This window comes from Chrysochloris asiatica, unplaced genomic scaffold, assembly GCF_000296735.1.
Source record: "Chrysochloris asiatica unplaced genomic scaffold, ChrAsi1.0 scaffold00094, whole genome shotgun sequence".
Classification (NCBI taxonomy): Eukaryota; Metazoa; Chordata; class Mammalia; order Afrosoricida; family Chrysochloridae; genus Chrysochloris; species Chrysochloris asiatica.
Genome location: NW_006408612.1, coordinates 11,619,172 through 11,635,784, shown reverse-complemented (window position 1 = coordinate 11,635,784; position 16,613 = coordinate 11,619,172). Strand labels below are relative to the sequence as shown.

The 16,613-nt window shown below is 35.0% G+C and overlaps 1 protein-coding gene across 1 annotated transcript in view; it reads left to right on the top strand.

The window, feature by feature from the left end:
• The window catches only part of LOC102841613 (titin-like), a 305,333-nt gene that overhangs the window by 141,491 nt on the left and 147,229 nt on the right, over nucleotides 1–16,613 (top strand). The window contains exons 138-163 of the mRNA XM_006866702.1: nucleotides 306–410; nucleotides 604–737; nucleotides 846–888; nucleotides 1,089–1,172; nucleotides 1,359–1,436; nucleotides 1,932–2,015; nucleotides 2,397–2,477; nucleotides 2,787–2,870; nucleotides 3,075–3,296; nucleotides 3,604–3,690; nucleotides 5,480–5,554; nucleotides 5,706–5,789; nucleotides 6,317–6,391; nucleotides 7,032–7,124; nucleotides 8,084–8,161; nucleotides 9,452–9,520; nucleotides 9,701–9,784; nucleotides 9,919–10,218; nucleotides 11,386–11,466; nucleotides 12,244–12,321; nucleotides 13,118–13,198; nucleotides 13,346–13,420; nucleotides 14,856–14,939; nucleotides 15,039–15,122; nucleotides 15,243–15,326; nucleotides 15,635–15,712. Coding sequence (XP_006866764.1) covers nucleotides 306–410; nucleotides 604–737; nucleotides 846–888; nucleotides 1,089–1,172; nucleotides 1,359–1,436; nucleotides 1,932–2,015; nucleotides 2,397–2,477; nucleotides 2,787–2,870; nucleotides 3,075–3,296; nucleotides 3,604–3,690; nucleotides 5,480–5,554; nucleotides 5,706–5,789; nucleotides 6,317–6,391; nucleotides 7,032–7,124; nucleotides 8,084–8,161; nucleotides 9,452–9,520; nucleotides 9,701–9,784; nucleotides 9,919–10,218; nucleotides 11,386–11,466; nucleotides 12,244–12,321; nucleotides 13,118–13,198; nucleotides 13,346–13,420; nucleotides 14,856–14,939; nucleotides 15,039–15,122; nucleotides 15,243–15,326; nucleotides 15,635–15,712 — 2,505 coding nt within the window. The remainder of the gene's footprint in view (nucleotides 1–305; nucleotides 411–603; nucleotides 738–845; nucleotides 889–1,088; nucleotides 1,173–1,358; nucleotides 1,437–1,931; nucleotides 2,016–2,396; nucleotides 2,478–2,786; nucleotides 2,871–3,074; nucleotides 3,297–3,603; nucleotides 3,691–5,479; nucleotides 5,555–5,705; nucleotides 5,790–6,316; nucleotides 6,392–7,031; nucleotides 7,125–8,083; nucleotides 8,162–9,451; nucleotides 9,521–9,700; nucleotides 9,785–9,918; nucleotides 10,219–11,385; nucleotides 11,467–12,243; nucleotides 12,322–13,117; nucleotides 13,199–13,345; nucleotides 13,421–14,855; nucleotides 14,940–15,038; nucleotides 15,123–15,242; nucleotides 15,327–15,634; nucleotides 15,713–16,613) is intronic.

The window sequence follows — 16,613 nt, the reverse complement described above, 5'->3', positions numbered from 1 at the left end:
ATATGCTATCCAGAAGTAAATTTAGCTTTTTCATAAAGATGGGGTTTTCTTATAAGCAGAGGTACACATTTCACATTTGGGTTCTGCTATCTTAGACTTACTTAGAGTACTTCTGTGTATTTTTATACTTAACGAGGTCCAGAATCCTTCACAAGGAAAATATAAATTTCCTTATGGGTGAAAACCTGTATATCACAGTAGAGGCAACTGCAAAATTCTTCTGTTTGCTTAAAGTACAATAAAGCAAGCGTGACTGAAGGCCTGTGTCTGACCAAAAAACATTTCCTTATACTTAATATTTCAAGTGCCTATGAAGCTCAAGAAAGTTGTCCCAGAAGAAAAAGTATCTGTCCCAAAAAGAGAAGTAGCTGTACGTGTCCCTAAAAAAGAAGTAGCAGCACCCGCTAGAGGTACCGAAATACCACTGACTTTAATGTATTGTTAATGTCCATTGGTGTTAAAGTCATCAGTTCTGTGTGTAAAGTTGTTTGGTGGGAGGGTAAAGCTTGTTCTGTTTTCTGTTTCAAATGGACTTTTGTTCTTAAGTTTCTTGGTTTTGTTGAATAGTTGAAAAATGACAAACTTAACATGGTATCTTTAAAGTGCCAGAAGCGCCTAAAAGACAGGAACTCGAAGAGCTCGCCTTTGAAGAGGAAGCTGTAACCGAAGTAGAGGAGTATCATATTGAAGAAGAAAAGTACATTCATGAAGAAGAGTACGTTCATGAAGAAGAACACGTTCATGAAGAAGAGTATATTCATGAAGAAGAATACGTTCACGAAGAAGAATACGTTCACGAAGAAGAATACGTTCATGAAGAAGAGTACATTCATGAAGAAAAGGAGCTTGTTTCCAAGGAAGAAGTGATCCCGGTGATCCCAGTCAAAGGTAGATGTTGTCCCATATAAAGAGATACACAACAGGATTATTTGGAGTGTGGGTGTGTTAAAATGGTCAGGTTCTGGGGTTTATTAACACCAAATGACCAATTCTGCCTGTTTCAGAAAGAGACAGTTTTAGATGCTAAAGTATAATTTCTGCAGGTGCTTTTTACAACATATACAAAATTCTTAATAATATCTTTAAAGTGCCTGAGGTACCTAAGAAGCCTGTTCCAGAAGAAAAGAAACCTGTTCCTGTCCCCAAAAAGAAGGAAGTCCCACCAGCAAAAGGTACATTGATTTCCCCATCATTCGTATCATGGGCATATTGGAGACTTAATCTTCAGATAAACCATTAAATAGCTTCTGAGAACCAAACTTTTTTGGCATTGTATCTGTTTTCTAAAATGTTAGCCATTCTTTATATGGATGTGTTGTTCGTAGTGGTTAGAATAACAATAAATAATATCTTTAAAGTGGCTGAGATCCCTAAGAAGCCAGAGGAGAAAGTTCCTGTGCCTGTTCCTAAAAAAGAGAAAGCTCCACCAGCTAAAGGTACATCTCCTCATAACTCTCTATCAACAGAATAATCCCCACATATTGTATAGCTTGGTGAGCCATATGAGTTCTTTCCCCATGGCAATATTAATAATATTAATACCAAAAGAAGAATCGCCCATCTGGTCACACAAGCATTTCACCATCTATTCATCTCTGAGTTTTGCCATCAAAACATGCTTATGTTTAATGTATGACTCCTGCTTGTGAGTGGATAGTTCTTAATGTTATATACATTCTTACTGCAGTCGCAAAATGTACAAAATGATCATTTATCAGGTATTGTATGTTGTCTGTATCTGTTTTATGACTGTTGTTTTTAACTTTTCTATACTTTTCTCCTGTGTTTTTGTAGCCATTATTAGTATTTTCAATCTTACAATCAAAGTGGAATTGTAAGAATATCTGTGATGTTTGGATTAGGGCTTAAATTACTAGGTTCTTGTCTATGGGTAAAAACTGTGTCTCTAACCTGGTTTGATATTCTTTAAGTTCCTGAAGTACCCAAGAAGCCTGTACCAGAGGAGAAAGTACCAGCACCAGTTCCTAAAAAGGTGGAAGCCCCACCTGCCAAAGGTACATGAACTTGCAGTGTCAAGTGACTTTTTGTTTCAGATTTACATATGATTGAAAAATTAATTGGTTCAAGCTCATGCTTTTTACAAAGGTAACTATTAAAATTATTTATGGAATAGTTTATTTTAAACAGAAAACAGTTCTTGAAATACCATTGTTCTTGTTGTTAAGTACCCTTGAGTCAGTTCTGATTCATAGCAGGTAGCTGGTGGGTTTGAACTGTCAACTGTGTGGTTAACAAGTTCAGTGCTTATCCTATAGCATCACACAGAAGTACCATGGCCATACTTGTATTACATTATCTCAATCTTTTTGGTAATTATACTTAGATGAAATATTTTTATGTTGTGTAAAATTTTTCTCTAACTCATTTCTTTAAAGTGCCAGAGGTACCCAAGAAACCTGTGCCTGAGAAGGTACCGGTTCCTGCTCCTAAGAAAGTAGAGCCTCCACCTACAAAAGGTACATTTTTCATCATATAAAGTATATGAATTTTAAAACAAACACTACCTCACATTTTATATGAGAGGGTTTCATAAAAAGTTCATGACAAAAATTCCATTATCTTTTTATTCCATTTTTCCATGAACTGTTTGAAGCCCCTTAATATGTTTACATACAAACTCCCTGATAACATTGCATGCTTTAAAAAATTATATGTCCTGTTAGAAATGTAGTTCGGGTATTTTATTCCATTATTTCCTCTTCAACTACTATTGCTCTAAGACATGGAAAAGAATATTATCTTACAGACAAATAATATCTTTAAAGTGCCAGAGGTGCCCAAGAAGCTCATCCCAGAAGAAAAGAAACCAACACCTGTTCCAAAAAAAGTGGAAGCTCCACCAGCCAAAGGTATATTAATTTTTAATACAAACAGGACAAAAATGAAAACTGGTGTTATGCAACCTCACCAATGCCTATTCTTGCTTTATAATATTTCCTTTGATGACAATTAATGTTTTATGATCATGGAATACTCATTTTTCATGTTGTCCCATAGTTATAAAGATTGTACGTATAAGTGTTGCTTGTACAATTGAATAAATATCTTTAAAGTTCCAAAGAAACCTGAACCAGTTCCAATTCCTGTGGCTCTGCTTCAAGAAGAGGAACTTCCATTTGAAGAAGAAATAGCTACAGAAGAGGAAGCTCCACTGGAGGAAGAGGAATTTGTACCTGAGGAAGAAGAAATTGTACCCGAGGAAGAAGTTGTACCTGAGGAAGAAGAAATTGTCCCTGAGGAAGAAGAAGTTCTTCCAGAAATTAAACCTGCACCAGGTTAGCAGCTCCTATTGGAATCATCAAGGCTTCTTTATTGTTGAATTTCATCTTTCCATCGTTTTGTTTGTCTATTTATCGAAACTGCTTTACATCTGTTTGTTGTCTACCATCTGATCTTAGAAAGCATTTCAGACATATGTTCTTTTATCATTGTATGTCTGCCTACTGTAAGTTCTCTGAATGTCTTCTCAAATTCTTTGTGTAATATGTTTTAGTTATTTGTCGTCTTATTCACAATGTCCTTTATTTTAAATAGAGTACTGTAATATGGTTTTTAATGTCTTAAAATGAAATGTCTTTAAAGTGCCTGAAGTGCCAAAGAAACCAATTCCGGCGAAGAAAGTCCCTGTTCTTGCTCCTAAAAAAGTGGAACCTCCTCCACCAGCCAAAGGTACACCCCCCAGAAGTAAAGACATATCCAGAGGTTCCCCAGAAAATAATGGGGAACTGATTTTCAGGAAAAAAGTGTATTTACAAAATGGACAATCACATTTTTTACTTCTAAAAAATGTTCAGAAAAGATGATATCACTTCCTTTTCATTGGAAGCAAATCAGCATTCAAAAACAAATGAAAGAAAGTGCCCCAAAATTGCCACAAAAGTTCTTCTTGATTTCCTATCACTTTTATTAAACATAAATTTTGAATAGACCTTTTCCAAAGTTGCATTATCTATAGGAAAAAATATTTACAAGGAAAATAAAATGAATACATCTTCCAAATTTCATCTTCCTATTATTGACCTCTAAAAGGAGTTCTGGTAGCGTAGTGGTTATGAATTGGGCTGCTAATCTCAATCAAGGTCAGCAGTTCGAAACCATCAGCTGTTCCACAAGAGAAAGATGAGGCTTTCTGCTCCCAGAAAGATTTACAGACTCGGAAACCCTATGCAGGGTAGCTATAAGTTGGAACCGATTCCACGGCACACCACCACCACCACCAAAAGCAGAGTGAATAAAAAGATGAATTCAATTATCAAAACATTGGACAATAGTTTATACATCTTCTGATCCATACAAATAAATGATAGCCCAGCAAGTTTGATCTTCGCCTTAGTTTTGTGCCTTGACTTTGTACCTTGCTGTGTTATTTAAGAAAGTCAGTTAAACAATCTGCACCTCCAATTACTCTATAAAATGGGGATACTAATAACAGTCCTATCAGGGTCAGCTGTTATTATGAATATAAAGTAAGATATGTAAGTCTCTATTATTGAATGACTATTATCTAAACCCCCAAACCAAACCCACTGCTGTTGAGTCCATTCTGATTCATAGCCACCCTGCAGGGGAGAGTAGGACAACTCCATAGGGCTCCCAAGGCTGTAACTCTCTAAGGAAGCAGACAGCCTAATCTTTTCCCATGGAGTGATTGGTAGGTTTGAATCACTGACTTCCCAATGCTTAACACACTGTGCCACTGAAGGATGCAATCAGTAGTATCTAGGTTTAAAATATTCAATCAGCTCATAGTACAGGGCATGGATATATTTATGCCTTGTTGTTGCTGTAGTTAAGTGCCTTCAAGTTAGTTCTGACTCATAGCGACCCAGTATAGCGTTTCTGAGGAGAGGCTAGTGGGTTTGAACCACCAACCTTGCAATTAGCAATCCAGTACTTATCCTACAACATCACACTGAAACTCAATGGTATTTTCTAAATATAAATCATGGCATTGCACTTGAAATAAGTATAGCCCTTACACCAGACTACTGTTAAGTGACTTAGAATTGCTTCCAACTCATAATGACCTGTATAGGGTTTCCAAGGAGTTGCTGGTGTGTTTGAACCACTGACCTCACAGATAGCAGTCCAGTGCTTATTCTACAATGTCATACCAAGACTCCCCATCAAACCAGTCATATTTAGTTTAGTTTACATTGTAATAGTAAAACTGATCCTTAATTAGATCTCAAGGATTGAGATGCTTTGTTATGATTTAACAAAAGACTAGTTAAATTTAAATTTAAATGGATTAAATGATATTTTTCTTCTGATATTCAGATATGTTGCTGACCCCTTGCTCTACAAAACCTAATTACACCATAGTGTGTGGTCTTTCAACTTGTATTATGCTTTTTTCCTGAGTGTTGTTGAATGGTGGCCTTTCTATGTGTGGACTTCTTGTTATCTTTTTATGCCCCTCAAAATAAATTCTTATTATGCAATGGTGTTTTTAAAGTGCCTGAAGTTAAGAAGAAAGTCCCAGAGAAGAAAGTGACCATTCCCAAGAAAGAGGAGGCTCCTCCTGCTACAGGTACTGCTAATCCCAAGCAAACTAGCCACTGCCATTCCCGTTCTTTCCTTCATCTCCATTCTAATCTATGTCATAATGTTAACTTTCTGTTGAGTCTATTGTCTTTGTGCTTGTAAAACTGAAATTATAGAATGAATTAATATCTTTAAAGTGCCTGTGGTACCTAAGAAACCTGAGCCAGAAAAGAAGGTCCCTCCTCCTGGTCTTAAGAAAGCAGTGTCTCCTCCTGCCAAAGGTACACCATCCCCTCATTGGGATGTGTTTGCTGCAGCTATGTTGAACTTTGATGCTGTGTGCACAAGATGGTCAACATACATGTATCTGCTGTTTGTCATTTTATTGTCACTTGTGACTCTGTTGCACCTATGTTTATCTTATGTCTACTTTTCCATTTTGTGTTTGTGTCATTTATGTTTATCTTTATGTTGTATCTAAAACATAAATATGCCAAAATCATATGTCTTTAAAGAATCAGAAGTAACTATGAAACTGGTCCTTGAATTACCTACCCATTACTCTTCCTAAAAATGTAGAGGCTCCAGCAGTAAAAGATAGACTTTCTCTTTAATGGGCCCTTAATCTTGAACCACAAACTTCTTTATTCTTGTCTCGTTAACTAAGTCTGTGAGATGTCAGTGTTTTATCTTGTGCATATGTGTTCTGGTGTTACTCTCTTGTGGTGAATAATGGGAAAACTGGTCTTTCTGTACTCTTCTTTGGGTCTTGCGTTTTAAGTGCTTAAAACAATCACTCTCTTTTAAGTTCCTGAGGTACCTAAGAAAGTAGAAGAAAGACGAATTGTGCTCCCTAAAGAAGAGGAAACTCCACCAGCTGAAGGTAGATGACTTTCTAAGAAAATAGCATTTCCAAGGTCACCATTATCTTATGATTGTCTAATACGTGAAGGAAATAAATGCACAGCTCACGCTAGAAAATAAACATGTTCAGACTAAAAGAAATTCTTATTTTCTTTACAGAAATTGGGTAAGCAAACTAAAACCAATGGAATCCCACTTCTTACATATTTAGCATATCTTGTTTGTTTGTTGTCTGTTTTATTTTAATGAGAATATTGGAAGGAAAAGTGTGTGTTTGCCATGGGAGTTTTTCCATCAGATGCCTTGGTCAGCAACTGTGAGATAAGCGCATCCAAGGAAAAATGATGGGTATAGACAATTTGATTTCCCCTAAAGTGGCCACAGGACTTCAAGCATTTGTTTTGTTTTTTTAAAGTAATAATTGAATTAAATTCTCTCTGATGTCATTTCCAGTTCAAAAATTCTGGGAAAGGCCTAGCATATTTTAACAATCCTTCATAGATTTTCAAGGCATAGTGAGTTCCCATAAGCATTTGGTACAAACTGAGCTATGAATTACTTACTCTGATCAGACAACCTCAATTTTCAGATATATAATTTTAATCTAATATTCAAAAGAATTATAAAAAATAATTTACAAAATAATAATCTTTTAAAAGTGTTTGAGGAACCTGAAGAGCCTGTTGAGGAGGAAGAGTTCATAGAAGAACCACCTAGCATAGAGGCAGTTGAGGAAGTGGCGCCACCTAGAGGTACATCTTTTAGAGTCGGATATTTAAAATACTTTGTGTTTCAAATCTTTCTCAGAATCCAATCTCTATTATCAACTGGGTACTTTTTCTTTTTAACATAGTATTAATGGTAAATCGAAGATGCATTACTATTTGAACTAGCAACTGAAGCTATTTCCATACGTTGTTGTTGGTATGTGCCGTCGAGTAGGTTCTGACTCATAGCGCCCCTGTATAGCGTTTCCAGGGAGCGGTTGGTGAGTTTGCACCGTTGACCTTGAGGTTCAAACCGAGTTTATGGTTGAAAGCTTATCCTACAGCACCATTCCAGGACTCCATTTCCGTAATACTGAGTCCTATTCCCACAACAAACTATTTTCTATCACACGCAAGTACAATTAAGAAAGAGAAATTGCTTTTCTATTATTAGCACTTGAATTTTTTTTTTTTTTTTCTATTCAGACCCTACTGTAATACTTCTCCTAGTTTTCAATCCTTACTTTTTCTTCACTATTATGGTAAAATAGTGAAAAAATATATTGGAATCTCTGGGTGGGACAAATGGTACACACTCACTGCTAACTAAAATGTTGGGGGTTCGAGTTCACCCAAAAAGACCTCGGAAGGAAGGTCTGATGATTTACTTCCAAAAGATGAGCAATAGAAAACCTTATGGAGCCCAGCTCTACTCTTGACACACGTGGGGTCAAACATGAGTCAGTTAACTTAACGACAACGTTTCTGGAGGGTGGGGTGGTGAAAATGTTCACTCTAGAGAAATCCTTAGCTCATTATTTCTGATTTCTAAATAATATTCTTCTCACTTCTATAATTACTACTCCACATATAGACTAACCATTTAGGTTGCTAATACATTTTTTAAGTAATATCAGTGTTTTGTGTTGTTTATTTTTTTTGGTATGTGGTTGTTTTGTTCATGACATGTCATTGTTCAAAATTTCCATATAATATCTTTTAAGTGCCTGAAGTAGTTAAGAAACCACCTCCTGAAGCTCCCGTTCCTGCTCCTAAAAAAGTGGAGGCTCCACCAGCTAAAGGTATAGCAAATTCCAATAAATATCTTTATATTTTCCTTTTGAAGAATACTGCTTTCTTACAGTCATTTAACTTTCAAACTTATGAAACTGATAAAGAGCCACTACAAATTCAATTAATTACACTTCTTTAGCACTTTTGGAATCAGTGTGTGTGTGTGACATGAGAATGATACTAGAAATTTCTTATTTTAAAATGGCTGAGAATCTTAATATATTGGTACAACTCTCTAAACTTACATAGATAATAATAGATCTCTCTTCCCCATATTCCAGTCACAGATTTTTATCCCATTATGTCAGTCAAGCTTTCTCATGGGATTATACTAAAAATTTCTCCTGGGGTTATTATTTTATAGGGAAAAACATGCGTTATTGATTAGATAATAGCTATTTTAAAGAGTCTCATGACCCTTTAGAAACATTTGTCCCAAATATTTAAGATTACCACAAAATGTTTACTTTTAATTACTTTTTAATTAGATTAATGCTTCAAATAGTGTTTTTAAGCACTCGGATTATGCTGTCCCTGGCAAAGTGGTTAAAGCTCTTGGTTGCTAACCAAAAGGTTAGCACCACCACCAGCCATTCCACTGGAGAAATATGTAGCAGTCTGGTTCAGCCTTGGATACCCCATAAGATTCAACTTTGTCCTATAAGGTCACTGTGACTCAGAATTGACTCTGTAACAGTGAGTTTGGGGTAGACATATGCAGCAGATGCAATAGGGTCCAATATGAGAGCTTCCTCTTGGCTTACTACTCTTCGATGGTTGTTGTTGTTAAGGGCCATTGACTCATAGCAACACCAGAGAAGGCTTCTGAGGAGTGGCTGGTGGGTTTGAACTGCAGCTTTGCAGTTAGCAGTCCAGTGCTTATCCTACAGTACCACACCAAGACTCCAGTATTTTGGTGTCCTCTCACCGGGAGTCGAACCTGGGAATACCTGGGTGACAACTAAAAATCCTAACTGCTATGATGATAATCATTTCAAAAATGTCTTCATCAAAGTAGCAGTAAAAACAGGCCCAATGTTTGTAATCCTTGCCATTGTAACAAATACAGCAGCACATATTTTTACAGATATAGCTTCTCTTATGAGTATGTTTAGTAAAAATGAGTAATTTGCGAAAATATTTATTGCCTGTAAAACTGATGTCCACAGGTACACTGCAAGTTTTTAGACAATTTATTATAATTCCCTCTTGAAAAATATGATGATGTTTCTAATGTTTTTATTTCATGTTTATTATTGAGTATTGTCAACTAACTAAAACATCTAATATCTTTAAAGTGCCAATGAAAGTTCCTGAGGAAAAAGTACCTGCTCCTGTTCAGAAAAAAGAGGCGCCGCCAGCCAAAGGTATATCTTTTTTCTTAAGCCTGAACTTCCTTTTTTTAAAAAAATCTTTTTCGTTACGATACTTATGTTTTATGTCTCTGTGTCTTGATTGCTTTAGACATCTTTGGTCTATGAAAGTTTGCTTTTAACAATTCTAAATATTAAAACTGTATTTTAAAGTGCTTGAAGTACAAAAGAAAGTCCCAGAAAAGAAAGTCCCAGAAAAGAAAGTCCCAGAAAAGAAAATTGTTGTGCCTAAAAAAGAAGCTGTTCTCCCTACTAAAGGTATTTTTGGAAAATATCTTTGATTTTCATGTGTTGTTGCATACAATTCTTTCTTCAGTTCTTTTTTGTCTTTATATTTTGAACTTAAATCTTTTCTTCTATGTGTTAAAAAAAAAAATCATCTCTTAAAATAGATACTCTTTCGACAACTGTCTTTGAAGAAAAAATATCAGTTGCCTTCCACAAAGAGAAAGTAGTGAAAGAAAGACAAGTAGAAGTTGTAGAAGCACAAGTAGAAGAACTCTTTGAAGAAGAGGAGTTCCATGAAGTTCAAGAATATTTTGAAGAAGAAGAGTTCCATGAAGTAGAAGAATTCATCAAAGTAGAAAAACGGAGAGTTGAAGAAGTAGCTGAAGCTGAAAAAGTCCATAGAGAAATTAAACTACTAGAAGTTGAAGTTGAAGTATATGAAAAACCCAAAGCTCCACCAAAAGGTATAGGGAATTCTACAGATATTACCAACTATTATATGTCTTGCTCTAACTTCCTTTTAGAAATGTTTTTCATGTTCAGTTTAGAATATTAGAAACTCATTTATTCTACATGATAAAATCATGAAATTCTTTAAGAATGAGTTTAAACTACTTGATATTGACTTATATAGAGGAAACTAGGAAAAGAGGGGAAAAGAGCTTATGAATCTTTAAAGACAAGTAAAGTTTTCATAGGTAGGATAGTACTATTAGATATCTATTTATGTAATGAGGTCATTGTATGACTTTTTTTTTAATTAGAAAGGGAAATATTGTTAAAATAAGCAAAATAACTGACCTGTGTCATCAGTTGGATGAAAAGAAAACTTCTCATTTATCTATTCACACAGCAGCCATTGCTTTATTATACTTCAGCCAACTGTTCACAGACTGTAATTACATATCAGAAACTTCCAACATTTAATGATATCTTCACTAGAGAAAAAACATTAAGGAGGTAAATAAAATATAGATATCAGCATCGACATTGCGGTATAGTCTAAGGATAAACAAGAACATTAGTAAGTTCTCTGCAATATCACTCCAGATTTGGCAAAAATTAATGATATGTATGTAATTTGAAAGAAGGAGTCCTGCCATAAATAAGCACTGGACTGGTAACCGCAGATTGGCAGTTCAAACCCACCAGCTGCTCCTTGGAAAGCCTATACAGGGTTACTATGAGTTGTAACCGACTCGATGGCACTTAACAGTAACAAATTGAAAGAAAGAAAGGAGTACTAGTGATGCAGTGGCTAAGTGGTTCAAACTCACCAACAGCTCTATGAGAGAAAGATGTGGCAGTCTGTTTTCATAAAGATTTGAACACCTTATAGAACCCTTCTACACTGTCCCTATAGAGCTGCTATGAGTCAGGACCAAGTTGATAGGAATAAATTTGGGGTTTAGTAATACAAAAGAATGTTGCGCCTGTGCTGAGTTTATATAGCAAATCCACAGTGTAGACAAACTGTATCAAAATAAACTTTTTATTAATATTTGTGGCATAAATTCAAAACATTTAAGTAGTAAAGCATTTTGTGAGCACTTCATTGTACTAACTTTAGTATAATGCTCCATCATAGTTTAAGAGTTCATTCTAAACCCAAAACACTAATATCTTTGAAGGACCTGAGATATCTGAGAAAATCGTGCCTCCCAAAAAACCACCTACTAAAGTTGTTCCTCGAAAAGAGCCACCAGCTAAAGGTATTTTGGAGGGGGAGGGAGAGTATTTTATGTATAATCACATCTTGGTTGCTTTACAAGTTTGTATTCTACTTGATATTTCTCTTCTGTGTTTTGTATTTGGGGGATTTTTAAGGTAAGCTAATATCTTTAAAGTGAGTGAGGGTTCAAAGGAAACTTTACCAAAAAATAAAGTTGTTTTTGCTATACCCATACCATCCAAAGCAAATATTCTCACTAACTTAATCGTGAGCCCAGGTTTCTTTCTTGATATTATTTTATTATAAATTCACTAACGTGTATATTGATAAATGTGTGTGTTGATGTTTTCCTATTTATCATTCATCTGATTAACTTAGTGAATATAGAAATTTAGTGAATATATGTTTAATGTCCTTATTTTTTTTTCAATTTTTGTGAACTTCTTAAAATTCATGGTAAAAACTTATTATTTAAAGACCTTGATATATTTAAGCGATTTTTCACTTGAGGAAAAGTACCAATTATTTATCAAAACAAGAAGACATAGCACCAGCTGATGGTGCATTGTTCATTTTTCTTGCCAAGTTCTATCACTCTAACATGGAAAATAAAATCCCTGTAGATCTTTGTTGTCACATTTGTTATCAAAATTCAACTTATTTTAAATTCTATACTGTATTTGGCAAAGTGATGTTTGTGCCTTTGGTTTATCTTGTGGTTATGTCGTATTCTGTGCTTATATGTCTCATACTGTGCTTGTTAAAAATCTTTATGAATGTTAAAAAGTAAAAGAAATTATAACTACTATCTTTAAAGTACCTGAAGTACCCAAGAAAACTGTCATCGAAGAAAAAGTACATGTTCCTGAAGAACCCAAAGTTCCATCAGCAAAAGGTATCTTTGCTGATTCACCACTAATTTAATTCTGCTTTTTATTCACTTACTGTGGGTTGGCAGTTCAAACTCATGAACCGCTTTGAGGGACAAAGATGAGGTTTTCTGCTTTTGTAAAGACTCACAGTCTCAGAAACCTTGTACAGCATCATCATCAACACAGTGGCTGTGGGTCTTTAGTTTGGAAGGAAAAGGGATATCATTCTTTCTCTCATTGTCACAGTATAGCTGTAGACGACATAAACTTGCTTTTATATTCCATTAAATCCTTCTTGTTGTGGTGTCCCTCTGAAAACAAAGGCACAGGACTAAAAGCTATTACTGTTTGTCTTAATCCTTTTCAGTAATTCATATAAAAATATTGACCCCTCATCTTCTTTTCCAAAAATATTTCATTTTTCGAAGTTATGTCAAGTTCTGATTATTTGAAAACAAACATTTTCCAAATGGCCATGGAAAATGATTCTAATATATCATCAAGGCATTCTAGAGAAATACATTAACTGTGTGTTCAGGTAGCTTCTAACATTTTATCCTTTTTGGCATACTCCTTCTTATTTTGGGAAGTGCCATCGAGTCGGTTACGACTCATAGCCATCCCATATAGGGTTTTCAAGGGAGCAGGTGAATCACCTGCTTGAACCACCGACCTTGCAATTCAAATTGACCTTGCAGTCCAGCACAGTAACCTACAGCGCCACACCAGGACTCCTTGTTAGGTGCCCCTTTTTTTCTCTTGTTATTTTATACCCAAGTATGACATTCTCAAAAATAAGACAAACAAATATCTTTAAAGTGCCTGAAGTACCCAAGAAAATTGTTCCAGAAGAAAAAGTTCATGAAGCTCTTCCTAAAAAGCCTGAAGTTCCAACTAAAGGTAGACACTGATATTAATCACAACATGAAAAAACTGTTGAATTATGCATGGTGTGACGTGTGTCTGATGTTACATACTTGTATTTTGTTTATAGTCTTACTATTTTATATTTCTATTTATAATAACTACATACTAATATCTTTAAAGTTCCTGACGTACCTAAGGAAAAGATTCAAGAAGAAAAATCATCAATAGTTCTTTCTGAAGTCACAGAGATATACAGTGAGTGTAGAAAAATTGGTGGTTCACTTGTGATTTCATTGCATTCTTAATTCACTATATTTGTCTTATTAACTGTAAATATACTAATATCTTATAAATACCTAACATGTCAAAAATAATTACCTCTCATTAACTAGTAATGTCTGTGGCTGCTATTCTCAGATAAGATACAGTTTCTCACCAACTAGGGAAAAATAAAACCCTCATATTTGTAACACTGTCCTGCTTTAGACTAGACATTTGTCATTTTGGTAACATCTTCAGCTTTGAAGCAGTTTGTTTCCTCATACAAAGTTACTTTAACTTCAAAATAATATTTCAACTGAATTTTTGGAAATAAATATGCTCAACATTACTCTTTTTCTACTCTTCAAAAAAAAAGTACTGAGAACATTTTGGCAATGCTGCTTATTGTTATGTGTTGTTTAGTGCCATCGAGTCGGTTCTGACTCATAGCAACCCAGTGTAGGGTTTCTGAGGTCCAACGTGGTGCTTCAAACAGATCTTGCAGTCCTGCATTTGTCCTACAACACCACACCATTTTACAAGGCCATTAATAACTCAAGAGAATTCCGAAGACATTTTTGTTTTAGTTTTTGTGTAAAACTTAATGGTTAAATAAATCCAATGTTCAACAATCTAAATAGCAAACTCTCTAGTAGTCTTCCATTTGTTTTTAATCTAAATATCTCCCCATTTATTTAAACTCAAGTTTTTTGTCAATCTTTTATACTAGGGGAGAAAAAAGTATATATAGTCACACCCTCCTTTTAACATCTTTGCTATATGTGAGTGTGATTGTTGTATCTAGCCTTTAGAAAGGAAGTCAGACTTCCTTTCTAAAGGCTAGATAAACTATTTTTTTCTTTACCTTTTTTCCAAATAAGGTAAAATTTAATTATACTTATTTTTTTCCCTCTGCACTCAATCCCTAAATGTTTTCCATATTCATATTAACTTTTGATGGTATTAATTAGATATGGTTTGATAAGATGACATAACTAGGTTCCTATATAAGGAAAGGATTTTCTTGAATTTCTAATATGACAAACATAGGAGGAGAGTTCTTAATGTTCAACTCAACATCTACCATGTTCTTTATGTGCAAAACCATTTTTTTTCTTTTAAAGTTGCAATAGAATCATTTTATCAATAGCTGCTACAGGAAAAACAAAACAAAACCCACAAAGTATTATGCAGTCCCAAGCCAGTATATTTCTCAGTTTTATTGCTGTGATCTTAAGACATGCTGAGAGTCCTATATCAAAAAAATAGGAATAAAGCTTATTCCTAGTCAATATGTTCTTATCACTAATTTGTGTCTATGTGCTACTGTTAAGTTTGGGGTGTGTGAGTTATAGGTATTAAAGGATTTCTTAATACTGTCCTGCATCCACCTTGAAACTCTAATTTACAAACGCTAATATCTTTAAAGTTTATGAAGCATCTGAAGAATCAGCCACAGAAGAAAAAATACTTGTGACGCATCCTAAAAAGACAAAACCCAAACTAGCAAAAGGTATATAATGCCAGTGATTCAGTATGAAGAAAACGTCTTTTTAAAAGCTCAATTTTCTGTTCACCATTTATGAACATTACTATACCCGTATCTTTTAAGTGCCCGAACTACCCAAGAAAACTGTCCCAGAGGAGAAAACGTATGTGATTATTCCTAAAAAGAAAGAGACACCAGCAACTGAAGGTACTTTTCAACTATATCAAATTTGGATGAATATCTTTGTCCTCAAGACCCAAAATTTGCATGTTATAGAATTTATTCTGTTTGTAATCACTAAGTGTAAACCTACTAATATCTTTAAAGTGCCTGATACAACCAGAGAAGCTCTTCTAGAGGAAGAGGCATCCGAGCCTGTTCCTGAAATGCCAGAGTATCTTCCAACTGAAGGTATGCTTCTAGTTGTACAAATCTAAAGAATTGTTTTCAGTCTGCAAATATGTTTTGTGTTTTATGCATATCCTCACAATTTCAAATGCTAAAATACTAACATCTTTAAAGCTTCTGACAAGGAGCTATCTACAACTTGTCCCCCAAAAGTCAAGTCCCACTCATATAATACTCAAAAATAAACTATTTGAACGAAAGCTAAATTTCTAGTCTAAAGTTACAATACCTGTCAATGGCCTAACTTTTTAGTATGTTGTGTCTTCATGTCTTTGCCAATTCTTAAGTACAAAATACTAATATCTTTAAAGAGTTCCAAGTCACTGAGGAAGAATTTTCAGAGGAACAAGCTCCAATTGCTAAAAGAAGAAAATCACCACCACCAAAAGGTACAAGCCAGAAGAAAGTTGACTTTCTTACCCCAAGATTTTAGTTACTTCTTTTGTATGCACTTAACACATGTAAAAAATACTAATATCTTCAAAGACCCAGAGTTTACTAAGGAAATCATTTCAGAGATACAATTGCCCTAAAGCAACTCCAGTAGGTGTACTAAATTTCTAGTTAAAAGTTTTAATATCTGACAAGTGTGTGCACTTGTATCTACAAGTCATTTGAGATCAAATTGTTGTTAGGTGCCATCGAGTCAGTACCAACTCATAGCGACCTTATGCACAGCAGAATGAAACACTGCCCAATCCTGGGCCAACTTCATTACTGTTGCCACGCTTGAGTCCATCAATGCTGCCAATTGACCAATCCATCTCGTTGGGTGTCTTCTTCTTTTTCTCTGACCCTCCACCTTACCAAACATGATATCCTACTCCAACAACTGGTCCCTCCTGACCCTATGTCCAAAGTATGAGAGACAAAGTTTGGACATCCTGACCTCCAAGGAGCACTCTGGGTGCACTTCTTCCAACACAGATCTGTTGGTTCTTTTGGCAGACCATGGCCTTTACAATATTGTCCTCCAATACCATAACTCAAATGCATCAATACTTCTATGGTCTTCCTTATTCATTGTCCAACTTGCATATGAGGTTATTGAAAAGACTATAGATTGGGTCAGGTGACCTTAGTCTTCAAGCTGACATCTTTGCTCTTCAACACTAAAAAGTCTCGTGCAGCAGATTTGCCTAATGCAATACATCATTTGATTTCTTGACTGCTGCTTCCGTGAGTGTTGATAGTTGATCCAACAAGAATGAAGTCCTTGACAACTTCAATCTTTTCTCCATTGATAAGAATGTTGTTTATTGGTCCAGTGGTGAGGATTTTTGTTTTCTT